This window comes from Pristiophorus japonicus, chromosome 4, assembly GCF_044704955.1.
Source record: "Pristiophorus japonicus isolate sPriJap1 chromosome 4, sPriJap1.hap1, whole genome shotgun sequence".
NCBI lineage: Eukaryota > Metazoa > Chordata > Chondrichthyes > Pristiophoridae > Pristiophorus > Pristiophorus japonicus.
In genome coordinates, this window is record NC_091980.1 from 185,130,702 (window position 1) to 185,149,887 (window position 19,186).

The 19,186-nt window shown below is 48.0% G+C and overlaps 1 protein-coding gene across 2 annotated transcripts in view; it reads right to left on the minus strand.

The window, feature by feature from the left end:
- Window positions 1-19,186, minus strand: part of smoc1 (SPARC related modular calcium binding 1) — a 305,052-nt gene that overhangs the window by 136,140 nt on the left and 149,726 nt on the right. For both annotated transcript variants that reach the window (XM_070878895.1, XM_070878894.1), the window contains exon 9: window positions 18,805-18,887. In XM_070878895.1, coding sequence (XP_070734996.1) covers window positions 18,805-18,887 — 83 coding nt within the window. The remainder of the gene's footprint in view (window positions 1-18,804; window positions 18,888-19,186) is intronic.

The following is a 19,186-nucleotide window of genomic DNA, read 5'->3' on the forward strand; positions in this document are numbered from 1 at the left end:
CCAGCTGAATGCAAAGACTTTCATTCTATTGATCCAACCTAGATTTGAACACCATACAAATCCAGTAGATCACCCAATGCTAGATCAAAAAGAAATGATTTAATGGACATATCCGACTTAAAATGCACAATATTTTATTTTAATATGGAGAACTTAATGGAATAATGCAGTTTTGTAACCTTAACACATTAAATTAAATAAAGTAAAGTAAAAAAAGAACTTACATTTATATAGCCTGTCAGGATGTCCCAAAGCGCTTTACAGCCAATTAAATACTTTTGAAGTGTAGTCACTTGGGAAAAGCGACAGCCAATTTGTGCACAGCAAAGTCCCTCAAACAGCAATGTGGTAATGAGCAGATAATCTGTTTTTTAGTGATGCTGGTTGAGGGATAAATGTTGGCCAGGACACTGGAGAGAACTCCGCTGCTCTTCTTCAAAATAGTGCCGTGGGATCTTTTATATCCGCCCTGGTTTAGGGTCTCATCGGAAATACAGCACCACCAACAGCTCTGCACTCCCTCAGTAAGTTGCTCACATTGTAACTCCAAGCCTTTCCAAGACCAACTGCAGAGCTTTCCCGACTTCGGAGCGTAATACCCATGTGGGATTTGGAACGCACATAGCACAGCTTGCCAGCGATCTCATATTGCAAAGCTGCTGTAAGCACAAAGGCCTTGGCAATTTTAGAGCTATGATTCTATCACTAGGTTTATAAATGGCTATGACGTGTGTAGACAATATTTTTTAATACACCAGTGAGATTCAGTCCACATGGACCAATACATTAAGCAACTTTAAAACAGTCAGGTAAACAGGGCCACTATGCAAATCCATGTGATTTTCCCAAACTAAATTGCAGAACTTTCCGGACTTCTCAAGAGTGCGACTCCAACTGTCAATTGGAGCCTATGAGGTAGAACTTGCCAGAGATCTCTCATTGCAACTACCTCCAGATGGGGCAAGTCTGGAGTCACATTTCGTAATGTTACTGAAATGATAAGCACACAGTAATGTGTTCATTACTGCTACAGCCTTTGCCCTCTGCTAACACGGAACCAGAATTTAGGCAGCTAGTTAATTTCATTGCTGTTCGAGGTGTCACATTAAACAACGTCAACTAATAATACCCTCTGGCATCATCAAAGATCTTGAGAGGCACGATTCTGGTGTCAAGCAGTACTGGGAAACAAATCACAGCGTATTTCCCCTAAAGCACAATATAAAGATAGATATACTTTTTATGCACATTTGATTAAGTTTCTCACGACTGTCAACATTACAAAATTTACTGGGAGGTGTGCTTTCCTCAAATAAGTGTGAGATTGGCCACAAATTGCCAATTTTAGTAAGGCAGATCGCAAAAATCCTATGGGAAATGGGACAAGCATGTTGTGGGCATTCTAGGGTGACTGAGATGGGGGCCTGTGATGGAAGCTAGGCACTGCCCCTAACTCCGTGTCCAGGAAGATGAAAGAGAAAGCATTATGAAAGGTTGAGCAGGTTGGGCCTATACTCATTGGAGTTTAGAAGAATGAGAGGTGATCTTATTGAAACATATAAGATTCTGAGGGGGCTTGACAGGGTAGATGCAGAGAGGATGTTTCCCCTCGTGGGGTAATCTAGAACTAAGGGGCATAGTCTCAAAACAAGGGGTCACCCATTTAAAATGGAGATGAGGAGGAATTTCTTCTCTCAGAAGGTTGTGAATCTGTAGAATTCTCTACCCCAGAGAGCTGTTGAGACTGGGTCATTGAATATATTTAAGGTGAGGATAGACTGATTTTTGAACGATAAGGGAGTCAAGGGCTGTGGAGAGCAGGCAGGAAAGTGGAGTTGAGGCCAGGATCAGGTCAGCCGTGATCTTATTGAATGGCGGAGCAGGCTCGAGGGGCCAAATGGCCTGCTCCTGCTATTTCTTATGTTCTTATGTTCATGCTATGCCCCACCATTGTGCATTTCAAAACAAAACATGAGAAGGCAGATAAAGCAACTATAAATATCAAGGCCTCACCATCTTAAATACGAATAAAAGCTTAAAAATGCCCGAAATGACTCATTAGCAATCCACATTAATTAGAGAAACAGCAAGCTCTGTGTTGTGAGGTGTAAGGCAAGCACTCAGAGTGACCCCTGCCACGACTCGAGTGTCTCAGAATACGCAAAGCCTTTAATGTGGTCACGGAATTCAGCCTGGAGCAATTATCATTTTCCCAATCCTAATCTTTGGCAAATAAGAACGGTATAAGATTTCTCACTCCATGGGTGGATGGAGTAAGCCTTAAAAAAATACTGATGACCATAAAACAGCTATTCATCAAAAGCTATTAAACACCGTGGAGCCTGTCCCATCAGCATGGAGATTTTGCCAAAAGCGCAATGGATGTTTGCCAAAAACTACACAACATACTACTAAATCTACAGTTCGAATTCTACCAATAAATACAGATATTAAATACATCATTAGATTTTAAATGAATTTCTTTTAGTGGGGACACTTTGTGCTAAAAGTATTAAATCAGCCGAACTAATGATGCTTACATTGCTGGTAATGTTTATGTTTATTACAACAATTTATGCCTGCCGTTAATTATTTCTGTGCAATTGAAGTTTCAAGGGGTTGTTGTCAGAGAGATATGACTGCTGTTTGAGTAGCAATGAGGTCAGCTGCTATTGCACATTGCAGACCACGGAATCTTTTGCTCAAGGTTTGACTGTTTTCAATCGGTTATGAGTAATAAAAGTTCTATTCTCCAAATCTGGCACTGCCAGCCAGTAGTTGGATTGGCAGCCTGCTGGCTCACCAGCCACACGGTCAGGTCACAGAGAAATGGCACAGCAAGAGCTGAGATTGGCTTCTGTCTGTGCCTGGCCAGACACAGCACATGGAGCAAGTAAACTCGCTGTTCCTGCCGAAGATCTGGGCAATATTTTTTTAACGGCCAATTTAAAATTTTCCATTTCCCCCCCAAAAAGCGGCTGTTTGCTCTGTGATTAGTAAGCCTGCTTCATGTGGGCGCACAAAGTGTCGAGGCAAGGCAAGTCCAACAGATGATGTCATTTCACCTACTTCATTCCGTCATGTCCACACAGATGTAGGTGTGGGTAAGTGGCACCCCTCCCCTCTGCACCGCTTCGCCTCCCCTCCTCCACACTCCGTCCCCTCCCCCCTCCACACCCCGTCCCCTCCCCCCTCCACACTCCGTCCCCTCCCCCTCCACACCCCGTCCCCTCCCCCCTCCACACCCCGCCCCCCCCCCTCCTCCACACCCCGTCCCGTCCTCCTCCACACCCCGCCCCCCCCTCCTCCACACCCCGTCCCCCCCCCTCCTCCACACTCCGTCCCCTCCCCCCTCCACACTCCGTCCCCTCCCCCCTCCACACACCGTCCCCCCCCTCACACCCCGTCCCCTCCCCCCTCCACACCCCGCGCCCCCCTCCTCCACACCCCGCCCCCCCCCCTCCACACCCCGTCCACCCCTCCTCCACACTCCATCCCCTCCTCCACACCCCGTCCCGTCCTCCTCCACACCCCGTCCCCGCCCCCCTCCACACCCCGTCCCCCCCCTCCTCCACACCCCGCCCCCCCCCTCCTCCACACTCCGTCTCCCCCTCCTCCACACCCCGTCCCCTCCCCCTCCACACCCCATCCCCCCCTCCTCCACACTCCGTCCCCCCCTCCTCCACACTCCGTCCCCTTCCCCCTCCACACCCCGTCCCCTCCCCCTCCACACCCCATCCCCCCCTCCTCCACACTCCGTCCCCCCCTCCTCCACACCCCGTCCCCCCCTCCTCCACACTCCGTCCCCCCCTCCTCCACACCCCGTCCCCTCCCCCTCCACACCCCATCCCCCTCTCCTCCACACTCCGTCCCCCCCTCCTCCACACTCCGTCCCCTCCCCCCTCCACACCCCGTCCCCTCCCCCTCCACACCCCATCCCCCCCTCCTCCACACTCCGTCCCCCCCTCCTCCACACTCCGTCCCCTCCCCCCTCCACACCCCGTCCCCTCCACCCTCCACACCCCATCCCCCCCCTCCTCCACATTCCCCATCCCCCCCTCCTCCACACTCCGTCCCCCCCTCTTCCACACCCCGTCCCCTACCCCCTCCACACCCCATCCCCCCCTCCGCTACACTCCGTCCTCTCCCTCCTCCACACCCCGTCCCTCCCCCCTCCACACCCCATCCCCCCCTCCTCTACACTCCGTCCCGTCCTCCCTCCACACCCCGTCCCCTCCTCCCTCCACACCCCTTCCCCTCCTCCCTCCACACCCCTTCCCCTCCCTCCTCCACACCCCGTCCCCTCCATCCACACCCTGCCCCCCCCTCCACACCGCTTCCCCTCCACACCCCTTCCCCTCCCCTCCTCCACACCCCTTCCCCTCTCCCCTCCACACTCTGTCCCCTCCCCCCTCCACACCGCTTTCCCTTTCCCCTCCACACCTCATCCCCTCACCCTCCATACCCCTTCCCTCCACACTCCGCTCCCCCCCCCACCCCATCCACCCCTCCACACCCCACTCCACATCCCAATCCCCCCACCCCATCCCCCCCTCCACATACCGTCCCCTCTCCCTCCACACCCCGTCCCCTCTCCCTCCACACGCCTCCACACCATACCCTCTCCCCTCTACACCCCTTCCCCACTCCCCTCCACACCCCGTCCCCTCCACACTCCTCCGCACCATATCCTCCCCCTCCACACCCCTCCCCCTCCAAACCCAATCCCCTCCACACCCCTCCATACCCTCCCCCCTCTACACCCCTGCCCCACTCCCCTCCACACCCCTTCCTCTCCACAGCCCTTCCCCTCCACAACCTCCCTTCCCCCCTCCACACCACTTCCCTTCTCCCTCCACACTCCTTCGCCTCCCCCCCTCCACACCCTACCCTCCCCCCTCCACGTCCCCCCTCCATCTCACTTCTGGTGGAATTTTGCACAAACTAAAATATGGGGGCAGAAATTTGACCTAACCAAGTCCCACCCCAAATTCCTTCCCCCACCTGTCCAGACCCTTGAGTTTTGCCTCCTCCCAGGGCCAAGAAATATACTGAGACGCCTTGCTGTGAACAAACCATGTGAACACAACATTGCAACTTCTGTCCAGGGACAGTATTCTTTGACCATAATGGCGAGCTTGAAGAGTGTTGTGGTTCTGAGTTGGATCTGGAATGCTAGCTCAGAGCATGAGAGATCAATGCAAGGTGAAAGGAGTTCCACCTCAGGTGTTGAAACCCTGCTCAGTATTAGATCTATGAGCCAGGGGGCAGGGTTATAACCATGTTGATTTGTCTCTGGAGCCCTCGGTTGATATGAGATATGTCTGTAAGCTTCCTCTTTCTAATAACCCTTAAGGATAAACTAAACTGACAGCATTTTGGGAGCCTCAGTGCAATTTGCAATGAGTGCAAATCTGCTTCATGAAAATTTTTCATAATTTGGTACCAATCAAACAATCTCAGAAGGATGGCTGCTGTAACAACAAGAAGTTACATTTATATAGTGCCTTTCGCGTACTAAAATGTGCACAGGGCATAATCAGACAAAAACTGACAACAGAGCCTGCAATGTATGTATGCCTGGGTTTACCTGCCACCAGGGGCAGCAACCGCCGGAAGTCATTGGGCCACAGACACACACGTGCAGCCCTTGTATATAAAGAAAGCCTCCATGTTTAATCCTCACTTTGAGAGATAATAAAGTAGTCAGGTCGCACCAGATTGAGTTCACGGTACTAAGCCTATTGAGTTATTGCATACGCAACATTTGGCAACGAGGTGCAATACGAACTATCACACACAAAAAAAAATGAGCACAGTTGGAATCCTGGAGCGATTTGTGGAGAGAGAAGACTGGGAGGATTTTACAGATTGCCTCAACCAGTACTTCGTGGCCAACAGGATAGATGAAGATGCTGATGCAGTTAGGCACAGGGCGGTTTTCCTCGCGGTTTGTGGTCCAAAAATCTATGGCCTCGTTAAAGAATCTGCTCTCACCTGCACGTCTAATGGAAAAGACCTATGAGGAATTGTGTGCTCTGATTCGGGACCATCTCAAACCTAAAGATGACATCATTATCTCGAGATATCACTTTTACAAGCATGTTCGTTCTGAGGGCCAGGACATGGCAGAATTTGTTGCCGACCTGAGATGTCTCCCTGAGCCGTGTAAGTTAGGAACCGCGTTGGAAGACATGCTGCACGACGTCTTTGTAATAGGCGTAAACCATGAGGTGATTTTGTGGAAGCTGCTGGCTGCGGAGACGCTGGATCTAAGCAGGGTCATCACGATCGCCCAGGCTTGCCTGACCATGGTCGATAGTACAAAGCAGAGTCGGAACTCCACAGCAAATACTGTGCACCAGATTGTATCATCGGTTCGCAGAGCTGCACCTGGGAGGGCCTACCCGACTGTGTTTGCGAAACCTATAGCTGCTCGAATTCTGCCATTGGGCATGAATCCGATTTCACCCTGTTGGCGTTGTGAGGGCAATCATCAGCCTCATCAGTGCCGTTTCAGGCAGTATATTTGTAGAGGCTGTGCGAAAATGGGGCGCCTTCAGCGCACGTGTCCGCAGCTCAGCAAGTGTGCTGCGACACACCACGTGGATGATGATGACTGATCCGGAGTGGATCCGGCAATGCAACCCGAGATACCCGAGGGGGAAGTGTATAGTGTACATTCGTTCCTGATAAAGAGCCAACTGATAATGATTGAAGTAAAATTGAACTGCGTGCTGGTATCTATGGAATTAGACACAGGTGTGAGTCAGTCAATTATGAGCCAGAGGATTTTCGAAAAGCTGTGGGACACCAAGGCCGTGAAACCGAAGCTGAGTCCAGTAAATGCAAAATTGTGGTACCTACACCAAAGAGCTCATACCAGTGATTGGCAGTGCAGCAGTCAAGGTGTCGTACAATGGGTTGGTTCATGATCTATCGCTGTGGATTGTTGCAGGTAATGGTCCAATGCTGTTCGGCAAGAGTTGGCTCGAAAAAATTAAGTGGAACTGGAACGATATTAAAGCTTTGTCATCGGTGGATGATGCTTCGTGTGCTCAAGTGCTGAGTACATTTCCCTCGCTGTTTGAACTGGGCATTCAACTGCATAGGAGCCAAGATGCAGATCCACCTGGACTCAGATACAAGACCCATCCACCACAAAGCCAAGGCGGTCCCGTACATGATGAGGGAGAAGGTCGAAATCGAACTGGACAGACTCCAACATGAGTCATTTCACTGGTCGAATTTAACGAATGGGCTAATCCCATTGTTCCTGTGCTGAAGAGTGATGGCATTGTCAGGATTTGTGGAGACTACAAGGTTACGATCAACCGAGTTTCGAAACAGGATCAATATCCGTTACCAAAGGCTGATGACCTGTTTGCAACGCTAGCCGGGGGAAAGTCGTTCACCAAATTGGATCTGACGTCGGCCTGTATGACACAGGAGCTTGTCAAATCATCAAAGAAACTTACGTGCATCAACACGCATAAAGGGCTGTTCATTTACAACAGGTGTCCTTTCGGAATTCGCTTGGCTGCAGCCATATTTCAGAGAAACATGGAGAGTTTACTGAAGTCCGTCCCCAGAACCGTGGTGTTCCAAGACGACATTCTGGTCACAGATCGTGACACTGCTAAACATCTGCACAACCTGGAAGAGGTTCTACATCGTCTGGACAAAGTGGGGCTCAGGCTGAAACGTTCAAAGTGCGTCTTTATGGCACTGGAAGTCGAATTCCTGGGAAGAAAGATTGCTGCAGACGGCATTAGGCCTATGGACTCGAAAATAGAGGCCATCAAAAATGCACCCAGACCCCAGAATATGACGGAGCTGTGTTCATTCCTTGGTCTTCTCAACTACATCGGTAATTTCTTACCTAAATTGAGCACATTACTAGAGCCACTGCACATGCTGCTCAGAAAAGGCAACAACTGGGTTTGGAGTGTATCTCAAGACAGGGCCTTCGAGAAGGCAAGAAATCTGCTTTGTTCCAACAAATTGCTGGTACATTATGACCCGTGCAAGCGTTTATTGGCCTGTGACGCTTCATCACATGGGGTTGGTTGCGTGCTCCAACAATCCAATGAGTCGGGCAAACTACAACTCGTTGCATATGCATTGAAAAGCATGTCTAAAGCAGAAAGAGCCTACGGCATGGTAGAGAAAGAAGCTTTAGCCTGCGTATATGGGCTTAAAAAGATGCACCAGTATCTGTTTGGGATTCGTTTCGAGCTTGAAACCGGTCACATGCCGCTCATATCTTTGTTTTCAGAGCATAGAGGTATCAATACCTACGCGTCGTCCCGCATGCAGAGGTGGGCACTGACATTATCTGCCTCGGAACTCGTCCATGGCAAACGAGCCAAAGGTGGGCAGAGGAAACATTACAAGGACACCCTCAAAGCCTCCCTGATAAAGTGTGACATCCCCACTGACACCTGGGAGTCCCTGGCCAAAGACCGTCCTAAGTGGAGGAAGTGCATTCAGGAGGGCGCTGAGCTGCTCGAGTATTGTCGCTGAGAGTATGCAGAAATCAAGCGCAGACAGCAGAAGGAGCATGTGGCAAACCAGGCTGCCTGCCCACCCTTCCCCTCAACCACTGTCTGCCCCACCTGTGACAGAGACTGTGTTTCTCGTATTGGACTGTACAGCCACCTAAGAACTCATGCTCAGAGTGGAAGCAAGTCTTCCTCGATTCTGAGGGGCTGCTTATGATGATGATGATTATTATTATGTCACTCGCCATAGACCTGGCACCGAGAATTGTGCCGATGCATTGAGCCATTTCCCATTGCCCACGCCGGAGGTGGAAACGCCACAGCCCGCAGACCTACTGTTGGTCATGGATGCCTTTGAGAGTGAAGGGTTGCCTTTCACTGTTCAACAAGTTAGGATCTGGACCAGCCAGGATCTGATCTTATCGGTTGTAAAACATTATGTCCTTAGTGGTGATTGGTCGCCCATTCCCAGAGACCAAACCTTTCAACCGTCTCAAAGACGAACTATCCATTCAATCTGACTGTTTGCAATGGGGTAATCATGTTGTTATGCCCAAGAAAGGCAGGGAGAGATTTGTATGGGATTTACACAGTACCCATCCCAGTATTGTGATGATGAAGGCCATTGCCAGGTCTCACATTTGGTGGCCTGGCACTGATTCTGATTTGGAGTCATGTGTGCATCAGTGCAACACTTGCATGCAGTTAACCAATGCACCAGTGGAATCTCCGCTATGTCTGTGGTCGTGACCATCCAATCCATGGTCGAGGATCCAAATCGACTATGCGGGTTCATTCCTGGGTAAAATGTTTTTGGTGGTGGTGGATGCGTATTCCAAATGCATAGAATGTATAATCATGTCATCCAGCACATCCACAGCCACCATTAAGAGTCTTTGTGCCATGTTCGTCACTCATGGTCTGCCCAACATCGTTGTGAGCGACAACAGATCCTGCTTCACGAGTTTGGAGTTTCAAGAGTTTATGAGACTCAATGGTATCAAGTATGTAAGGTCAGCACCATTCAAACCCACGTCCAATGGTCAAGCGGAGCGGGCCGACCAAACCATCAAGCAGAGCCTGAAACACGTAACTCATGGTTCTTTGCAGACTCGCTTGTCACGCATACTGTTTAGTTACAGAATGAGACCCCACACGCTTATCGGGGCCCCCCCCTGCTGAACTGTTGATGAAGAGAGGTCTCAAGACCAGGCTCTCGCTTGTCCACCCTGATCTTAACGATCACGTCGAATACAGACGTCAACATCAGCAGTGGTATCATGATCGCACTGCCGTGTCACGCGACATCTCTATTAATGATCCTATGTACGTGCTAAATTATGGTCAAGGCCCCAAGTGGGTCCCTGGTACTGTTACGGCCAAGTAGGGTAACAGGGTGCTTATTGTCAGGCTCACTAATGGGCAAACATGCAGGAGGCACATTGATCAGACGTAATTGTGCCACACAGACAATCTGGAACAGTTTGAAGAAGACACCATCAATGACCAACCGATTCATATTCAGCCATCAGAAGACCGTATGTTGTCAATGAATCTGGACTTTCAATCCTCGATATGGACACTGCCACTCCCATTAGATCGGCTACCCAGCCTCAAGTCATGAATGACTTGGAGAGCTCACCCAGATCTGGAATTGAACTGAGACGATCAACTAGGGAGCGGAAAGCCCTGGACCATCTCAATTTGTAAATAGGGCTGATACCAAGATCTTGGGAGGGAATGATGTAATGTATTTGGAGTTGGAGCAGCGCGAGTCCGGGGTCGGAGGCCTATAAAAGGCCCAGCGGGAGAGTGAGGCGGCGGCAGTTGGAGCAGTGCGAGTCCGGGGTTGGTGAGGCGGAGCTTGTGCAGCTACAGGGAGAAGGCAAAAAAGAAATAAAAAGAAACAGAAAGGTGACATCATAGCCAAAGGGGTTAATTGATTGGCTGGTGATTGGTGAGTAGTTTTTCTTTCTTCTCTTTAACAGTGAGTAAACTTTAACATTATTGTTGCCTATCTAAAGGTTAAGTCATGGCAGAAGAGCTCGGTCGCGTGTTATGCTCCTCCTGTACCATGTGGGAACTCAGGAACGACTCCAGTGTCCCTGACGACTACGTGTGCAGAAAGTGTGTCCACCTCCAGCTCCTGACGGTCCGCGTTGCGGAGTTTGAGCTGAGGGTGGATTCACTCTGGAGCATCCACGATGCTGAGAATGACGTGAGTAGCACGTGTAGTGAGTTGGTCATACCACAAGAGAAGGGTCCACAGCCAGATAGGGAATGGAAGACCGGCAGGAAGAGCAGTGCAAAGAAGGTAGTGCAAGGGTCCCCTGTGGTCATCCCCCTGAAAAACAGATACACTGCTTTGAGTACTGTTGAGGGAGATGACTCATCAGGGGAGGGCAGCAGCAGCCAAGTTCATGGCACCGTGGCTGGCTCTGTTGCACAGGAGTGGAGGAAAAAGAGTGGGAGAGCGATAGTGATAGGGGATTCAATTATTAGGGGAATAGATAGGCGTTTCTGAGGGCGCAACCGAGACTCCAGGATAGTATGTTGCCTCCCTGGTGCAAGGGTCAAGGATGTCTCGGAGCGGGTGCAGGACATTCTAAAAAGGGAGGGAGAACAGCCAGTTGTCGTGGTGCACATTGGTACCAACGACATAGGTAAAAAAAGGGATGAGGTCCTACGAAACGAATTTAAGGAGCTAGGAGCTAAATTAAAAAGTAGGACTTCAAAAGTAGTAATCTCGGGATTGCTACCAGTACCACGTGCTAGTGAGAGTAGGAATTGCAGGATAGCACAGATGAATACGTGGCTTGAGCAGTGGTGCAGCAGAGAGGGATTCAAATTCCTGGGGCATTGGAACCGGTTCTGGGGGAGGTGGGACCAGTACAAACCGGACGATCTGCACCTGGGCAGGACCGGAACCAATGTCCGAGGGGGATTGTTTGCTGGTACTGTTGGGGAGGAGTTAAACTAATATGGCAGGGGGATGGGAACAAATGGAGGGAGACAGAGGGAATCAAAAAGGAGACAAAAGCAAAAGACAGAAAGGAGATGAGAAAAAGTGGAGGGGTGGAGGGCAGAGAAACGCAAGACAAAGATCAAAAAGGGCCACTGTACAACAAAATTCTAAAAGGACAAAGGGTGTTAAAAAAACAAGCCTGAAGGCTTTGTGTCTTAATGCGTATCCGTAATAAGGTGGAAAATTAACTGTGCAAATAGATGTTAACAAATATGATGTGATTGGGATTACGGAGACGTGGCTCCAGGATGATCAGGGCTGGGAACTCAACATCCAGGGGTATTCAACATTCAGGAAGGATAGAATAAAAGGAAAAGGAGGTGGGGTAGCATTGCTGGTTAAAGAGGAGATTAATACAATAATTAGGAATGACATTAGCTTGAATGATGTGGAATCTATATGGGTAGAGCTGCAGAACACCAAAGGGCAAAAAACGTTAGTGGGAGTTGTGTACAGACCTCCAAACAGTAGTAGTGATGTTGGGGAGGGCATCAAACAGGAAATTATGGGTGCATGCAATAAGGGTGCAGCACTTATAATGGGTGACTGTAATATGCACATAGATTGGGCTAACCAAACTGGAAGCAATACGGTGGAAGAGGATTTCCTGGAGTGCATAAGGGATGGTTTTCTAGACCAATATGTCGAGAAACCAACTAGGGGAGAGGCCATCTTAGACTGGGTGTTGTGTAATGAGAGAGGATTAATTAGCAATCTCGTTGTGTGAGGCCCCTTGGGGAAGAGTGACCATAATATGGTGGAATTCTGCATTAGGATGGAGAATGAAACAGTTAATTCAGAGACCATGGTCCAGAACTTAAAGAAGGCTAACTTTGAAGGTATGAGGCGTGAATTGGCTAGGATTGATTGGCGAATGATACTTGAGGGGTTGACTGTGGATGGGCAATGGCAGACATTTAGAGACCGCATGGATGAACTACAACAATTGTACATTCCTGTCTGGCATAAAAATAAAAAAGGGAAGATGGCTCAACCGTGGCTATCAAGGGAAATCAGGGATAGTATTAAAGCCAAGGAAGTGGCATACAAATTGGCCAGAAATAGCAGCGAACCCAGAGACTGGGAGAAATTTAGAACTCAGCAGAGGAGGACAAAGGGTTTGATTAGGGCGGGAAAATGGAGTACGAGAAGAAGCTTGCAGGGAACATTAAGACGGATTGCAAAAGTTTCTATAGATATGTAAAGAGAAAAAGGTTAGTAAAGACAAATGTAGGTCCCCTGCAGTCAGAATCAGGGGAAGTCATAATGGGGAACAAAGAAATGGCAGACCAATTGAACAAGTACTTTGGTTCGGTATTCACTAAGGAGGACACAAGCAACATTCCGGATATAAGAAGGGTCAGAGGGTCTAGTAAGGAAGAGGAACTGAGGGAAATCCTTATTAGTCGGGAAATTGTGTTGGGGAAATTGATGGGATTGAAGGCCGATAAATCTCCAGGGCCTGATGGACTGCATCCCAGAGTACTTAAGGAGGTGGCCTTGGAAATAGCGGATGCATTGACAGTCATTTTCCAACATTCCATTGACTCTGGATCAGTTCCTATCGAGTGGAGGGTAGCCAATGTAACCCCACTTTTTAAAAAAGGAGGGAGAGAGAAAACAGGGAATTATAGACTGGTCAGCCTGACATCGGTAGTGGGTAAGATGATGGAATCAATTATTAAGGATGTCATAGCAGCGCATTTGGAAAGAGGTGACATGATAGGTCCAAGTCAGCATGGATTTGTGAAAGGGAAATCATGCTTGACAAATCTTCTGGAATTTTTTGAGGATGTTTCCAGTAGAGTGGACAAGGGAGAACCATTTGATGTGGTATATTTGGACTTTCAGAAGGCTTTCGACAAGGTTCCACACAAGAGATTAATGTGCAAAGTTAAAGCACATGGGATTGGGGGTAGTGTGCTGACATGGATTGAGAAATGGTTGTCAGACAGGAAGCAAAGAGTCGGAGTAAATGGGTACTTTTCAGAATGGCAGGCGGTGACTAGTGGGGTACCGCAAGGTTCTGTGCTGGGGCCCCAGCTGTTTACACTGTATATTAATGATTTAGACGAGGGGATTAAATGTAGTATCTCCAAATTTGCGGATGACACTAAGTTAGGTTACAGTGTGAGCTGCGAGGAGGATGCTATGAGGCTGCAGAGCAACTTGGATAGGTTAGGTGAGTGGGCAAATGCATGACAGATGAAGTATAATGTGGATAAATGTGAGGTTGTCCACTTTGGTGGTAAAAACAGGGAGACAGACTGTTATCTGAATGGTGACAGATTAGGAAAAGGGGAGGTGCAACGAGACCTGGGTGTCATGGTACATCAGTCATTGAAAGTTGGCATGCAGGTACAGCAGGCGGTTAAGAAAGCAAATGGCATGTTGGCCTTCATAGCGAGGGGATTTGAGTACAGGGACAGGGAGGTGTTGCTACAGTTGTACAGGGCCTTGGTGAGGCCACACCTGGAGTATTGTGTGCAGTTTTGGTCTCCTAACCTGAGGAAGGACATTCTTGTTATTGAGGGAGTGCAGCGAAGGTTCACCAGACTGACTCCCGGGATGGCGGGACTGACCTATCAAGAAAGACTAAATCAACTGGGCTTGTATTCACTGGAGTTCAGAAGAATGAGAGGGGACATTATAGAAACGTTTAAAATTCTGATGGGTTTAGACAGGTTAGATGCAGGAAGAATGTTCACAATGTTGGGGAAGTCCAGAACCAGGGGTCACAGTCTAAGGATAAGGGGTAAGCCATTTTGGACGGAGATGAGGAGAAACTTCTTCACCCAGAGAGTGGTGAACCTGTGGAATTCTCTACCACAGAAAGTTGTTGAGGCCAATTCACTAAATATATTCAAAAAGGAGTTAGATGTAGTCCTTACTACTAAGGGGATCGGGGGGTATGGCAAGAAAGCAAGAATGGGGTACTGAGGTTGCATGTTCAGCCATGAACTCATTGAATGGCGGTGCAGGCTAGAAGGGCCGAATGGCCTACTCCTGCACCTATTTTCTATGTTTTTTTTCTATGTATGTATTCCTGGGTTTACCTGCCACCAGGGGGAGCGACCGTCGGAGGTCATTGGGCCACAGATACACACGTGCAGCCCTTGTATATAAAGAAAGCCTCCATGTTTAATCCTCACTTTGACAGCTAATAAAGTAGTGTCAGGTCGCACCTGATTGAGTTCACTGTACTAAGCCTATTGAGTTATTGCATACACAACAGAGCCAAAGAAGGAGATATTAGAACAGATGGTCAAAGAGGAAGGTTTTAAGGAGCGTCCTAAAGGAGGAGAGAGGTGGAGAAGTTTAGGGAGGGAATTCCAGAGATTAGGGTCTCTGCGGCTGAAGGCACGGCTGTCACTGGTGGAGTGAAGGTAGTGGGGATGTACAAGAGGCCAGAGTGTGAGGTAGGCAGAACTCACGGAGGTATGCAGGGCTGGAGGAGGTTACAGAGACCGGGAGGGGGTGAAGCCATGGAGATATTTGAACACGCTGATGAGAATTTTAAAATCAAGGTCTCGGTGGATCGGGAGCCAGTGTAGATCAGCAAGCACATGGGTAATGAGTGAATGGGATTTGGTGCGAGTTCGGACACGGGCAGCACAGTTTTAGATGAGTTCAAGCTTATGGAGGTGGGAAGATAGGAGGCCGGTCATTGGAATAGTCGAGTTTGGAGGTTAACAATAGCATGGATGAGACTAGTGCGAAGAACTCATGTCACATATGAGAGGGTACTCTTCTGAGGAAGTGTTGGAATTACTGTAATAGTAATAGCATCAACAGACCTTCAGGTCTTTCCAGCAGGGTTGCTGAATAGCTGGAACTGAGAAGCCCAGTGTGTTTTCCCCTCCCTAATCCAGGGGTAAGAAGTCAGTTGTAGGATCTCCACTGGCATATAGTCGGAGGTCAGCTAACTCAGCACAGCCCAGGGTTTCAACCTATTCACTGGATAAATGTGATGAGCCATCAGTGTGGCCAGAAAGCAGAAAGCAGTGTATTCTTTTTGTCAGTAATCGTCTGGAGCCTATTATTTGAAGATTATTCGCAATCGGAGCTATGTAAGGAAAATCAAATACTATTTCTGACTGTCCACACTTGGCCATTTTATTTCGACAGAATTGCCTCCAGTTTATTCTTTAGGATTCTCACCTGGAACTCACTCCCTGCAGCTGCTTAGCCTTACACCTGATACACTCAACTGCGTTAATCTTCTCCTGCGCTTCAACTCTTGCGAGAAGGCATGGCAAAATCAGTTTTGTTAATACAGGTGCAACGTCCCGAATCCGGAACTCTGAAAACCGGAATTGTCCAAAAAACAGACATTTTGCGCATCCCAGATGGAGTTGTCCGGAATCCAGAATTATTGTCCGAAAACCAGACATTTTTGAGGCAGCCAAGACAGTGACATCGGGCAACGAGGGACGAGGAAACCGGTAAAAAGCGCAGCAATAGAGGCCGCGGAAATCGGCGCGGACCGGAGGATTGGCGGGAATCGGCAAGCGGCGAGGTCCAAAATCTGGCAAAACCCAAAATCCAGCATGCATTCGGTCGAGGATTCCGGATTCCAGACAAGAAAAATCAATAGTCTGAAATCTTGAATCCTCGATCAAATCCGTGCCGGATTTCGTGTTATGCCGGTTTTCAGCCCTCGCCGCTCAAAAACGGCACGGATTCAGTCGAGGGTCCCGGATTTCAGACTATTGATTTTCTTGTCTGAAATCAGGAAAAACCCCAAAACCGGCACGGACTCGGTCCCGAGGATTCCGGATTTCGGACACTGTACCTGTAGTTCCAAAAGCCAGAATGTGGAAGGGGAAAGTATATCCATATTTTCTGTAAAAATCTGCCACCCTAAATGGATTAAATCTGGCAGGAGTACGTTAAAGTCGAAGATTTACTTTCCAAGCTTGAGCTTGAAGGCATTTATTTGAGAAAGCAAAGTGTGGTTCTCTAATTCCTGTCTGCTCCCTAACGATTTGTAACATTAACCCCACCTTAACCTTGGAATATTTTTAAAACCACAAGTATGATGGTCCAAAATAAAAACGTGGATAAGGAAAAATCATTTCACTCCCTGTCATCATTCTGAAGATGAAAATTATGAGTATGTGTTTTTCAAGGAAGACATAAAAACGTCCACTGACTGCCAAAACATAGATCTTTCTGAAGGCTGACTAGCTTCAAGATCAAATATATATTATTTACAACATCACAACGCCAAAGGTTTCTGTAATGTTTCACGTTATCATTCTCTGAGTTTTCTGTGGCAAACCGTTATTAGATATATTTTATAGTGTTCTTTGCATTTTTTATTTTGGCTTTACCCCTTGAATAATATGATTGAGAATAGGACGTACAGGAAGAAAGAACTTTCATTTATATAGCGCCTTTCACGACCTCAATACGTTCAAAGTGCTTAATTACCCATGATGTACTCTGAACATGTAGTCACTGTTGTCGGAAAACACGGTAACCAATTTGCGCGCAGCAAAGTCCCACAAACAGCAATGAAATAAAGGACCAATTAATCTGTTGGTTGAGGGATAAATATTGGCCAGGACACCAAGGAGAATTCCCCTGCTCTTTTTTGAAATAGTGTCATGGGATCTTTTACATAAACCTAAGAGGATAGATGGGGCCTCAGTTTAAAGACAATAAAAAGTCTCCAGTCACTAAACAGCATACGCTAAGTCCTTGAGCTGCTTAAAAATGGAGGCCCTGTCTGATCGAGCCAACCCGGCATTTTCTTCCTGCAGCGAATTCTGCTGATTGCCTTTTCAAATTTAGGAAAATGCACACCCGTTTCCTGGGACCCTTGTGGACATGAAGAGTGTGTAACCAGCAAGGGTTCAACATGTGGAGTTTCAGAGTTATTAAAGGGGAACCATCACATTAAATGTTACCAGTGCTTCTTGGCTATTGCTCCTATTACCGCGATGTCATAACGTTCCACTCCACTGGTATCATACAATGATACAATAGGATGCACGTAGCCCATGATGTTGCTGCAGTAAAACTTCATAACGTCACAGCAGGGGCAGGTCCACACAAAATGTCTGCTCCTACATTGCATCTAGCCAGGAATTGTATAGCCTTCAATACAGTGGCACGAACTGATTGGCAAACACCAGTAAATGTGCAGAATAACATCTGTGCAGGGGAGACCCAGTGCGCTTAACCGGCTGACTGACGAGTGGCAAACATCGAGAATGGAGATATTCATATCACATGGCTAGCAGCAGCATAATCTATTTGTAGAATCTGTCTTGAGTTTTCAACTGAATTAAACTAATTTAAATTAATATTTTGTGTAGAACATAAGAAATAGCAGGAGTAGGCCATTTGGCCTCTCGAGCCTGCTCCACCATTCAATAAGATCATGGCTGATCTGATCATGGACTCAGCTCCACTTCACTGCCTGCTCCCAATAACCCTTCACTCCCTTATCATTCAAAAATCTGTCTATCTCCACCTTAAATATATTCAATGACCCAGCCTTCACAGCTCTCTAAGGTAGATTGGGACTATTTGGTTTCAAATATTTATGCTTATATGTATTTATTTGACTGCCAACCTTTATAGTGACCAGGACATATATTCACATATCTTCACAGAATTTTAAAATATTGCCACCTATTAAACGCTCTCTTCATATAAATGATGAGTTTCATTATAAGGAAGTCTGTGCCTTCTTTGTTACATTGCCTTATGTTTTCCTGAGCTTGTTGTGCCCGATGGACCTGGAATCTCCGTAGCCTGTGTGGCTCAGTGTTGATGAACTCACTGAGCCAAGGTGATTTGGTTGCTGTTTGAAGGTGTGTGATTACCGATCTAAGGGACAGCTCTTCGTATAGCTCTGGATTCCTGTGCAATTTACATCATTTCCCATTGCCACTGGCAGATAAGATTTTCTTTACATTTACTTTTAAGAGACAGAGAGTCAGACTTTAACATGGACAGAGAGGGATTCCTTTATGTTGTGACAGGGAGCCGGGGAGTGGGGGGGGGGGGGGGGTGGGTGGGGGAGCGGGGGGCAGGGGGAGGAGAAGGAACAATTTTTACTTGTAATCAACACCAATATTTTGGACGGTTTCATCTGCAATCAATTAAATGTCAAATTAGCCGGATCACATGCGGCACTTGTACAGGGTAATCAGGCAAAATTGCTCAAGGACTGCAACATGTGGCAGTGGTTTCTCTACAATACCCACTGATCGCTCCCTGCTGTGCTGATGGGGGAATGGTGAGCTGAAAATGGCTTACCTTGTAGCTCTTTATCCTTGAATGGATCATCTCCCTCCATGAGCTTGGATCTGGCATTGCCGTCGCATTCGGGGGTTTGGTAACTGGAAAAAGCAAGAGCAGCACTCAGAACGCGTGTTAGAAAGCAGCGGGGCTGACTGTAGCTGAGCTTGTGATCTACTGCCAGGCTGATTATGTTGTAGTCTTGGTCACAAAGCTGCTCCTCCTTCCTGAGCCAGACAAGAGTGGTTCCTCCAGTGTAATATATGCACCTGTGCATTGTGGGTGGCTTAGCCAGTCACGTGATGTTCACAAGACTCAATAAAACCCCAGCCAGTTGGGTTCAGGGTATCCACGATGAGGCAGGTGGTTGTGAGCCTGGTGGATGAACTGGTAATGTGTA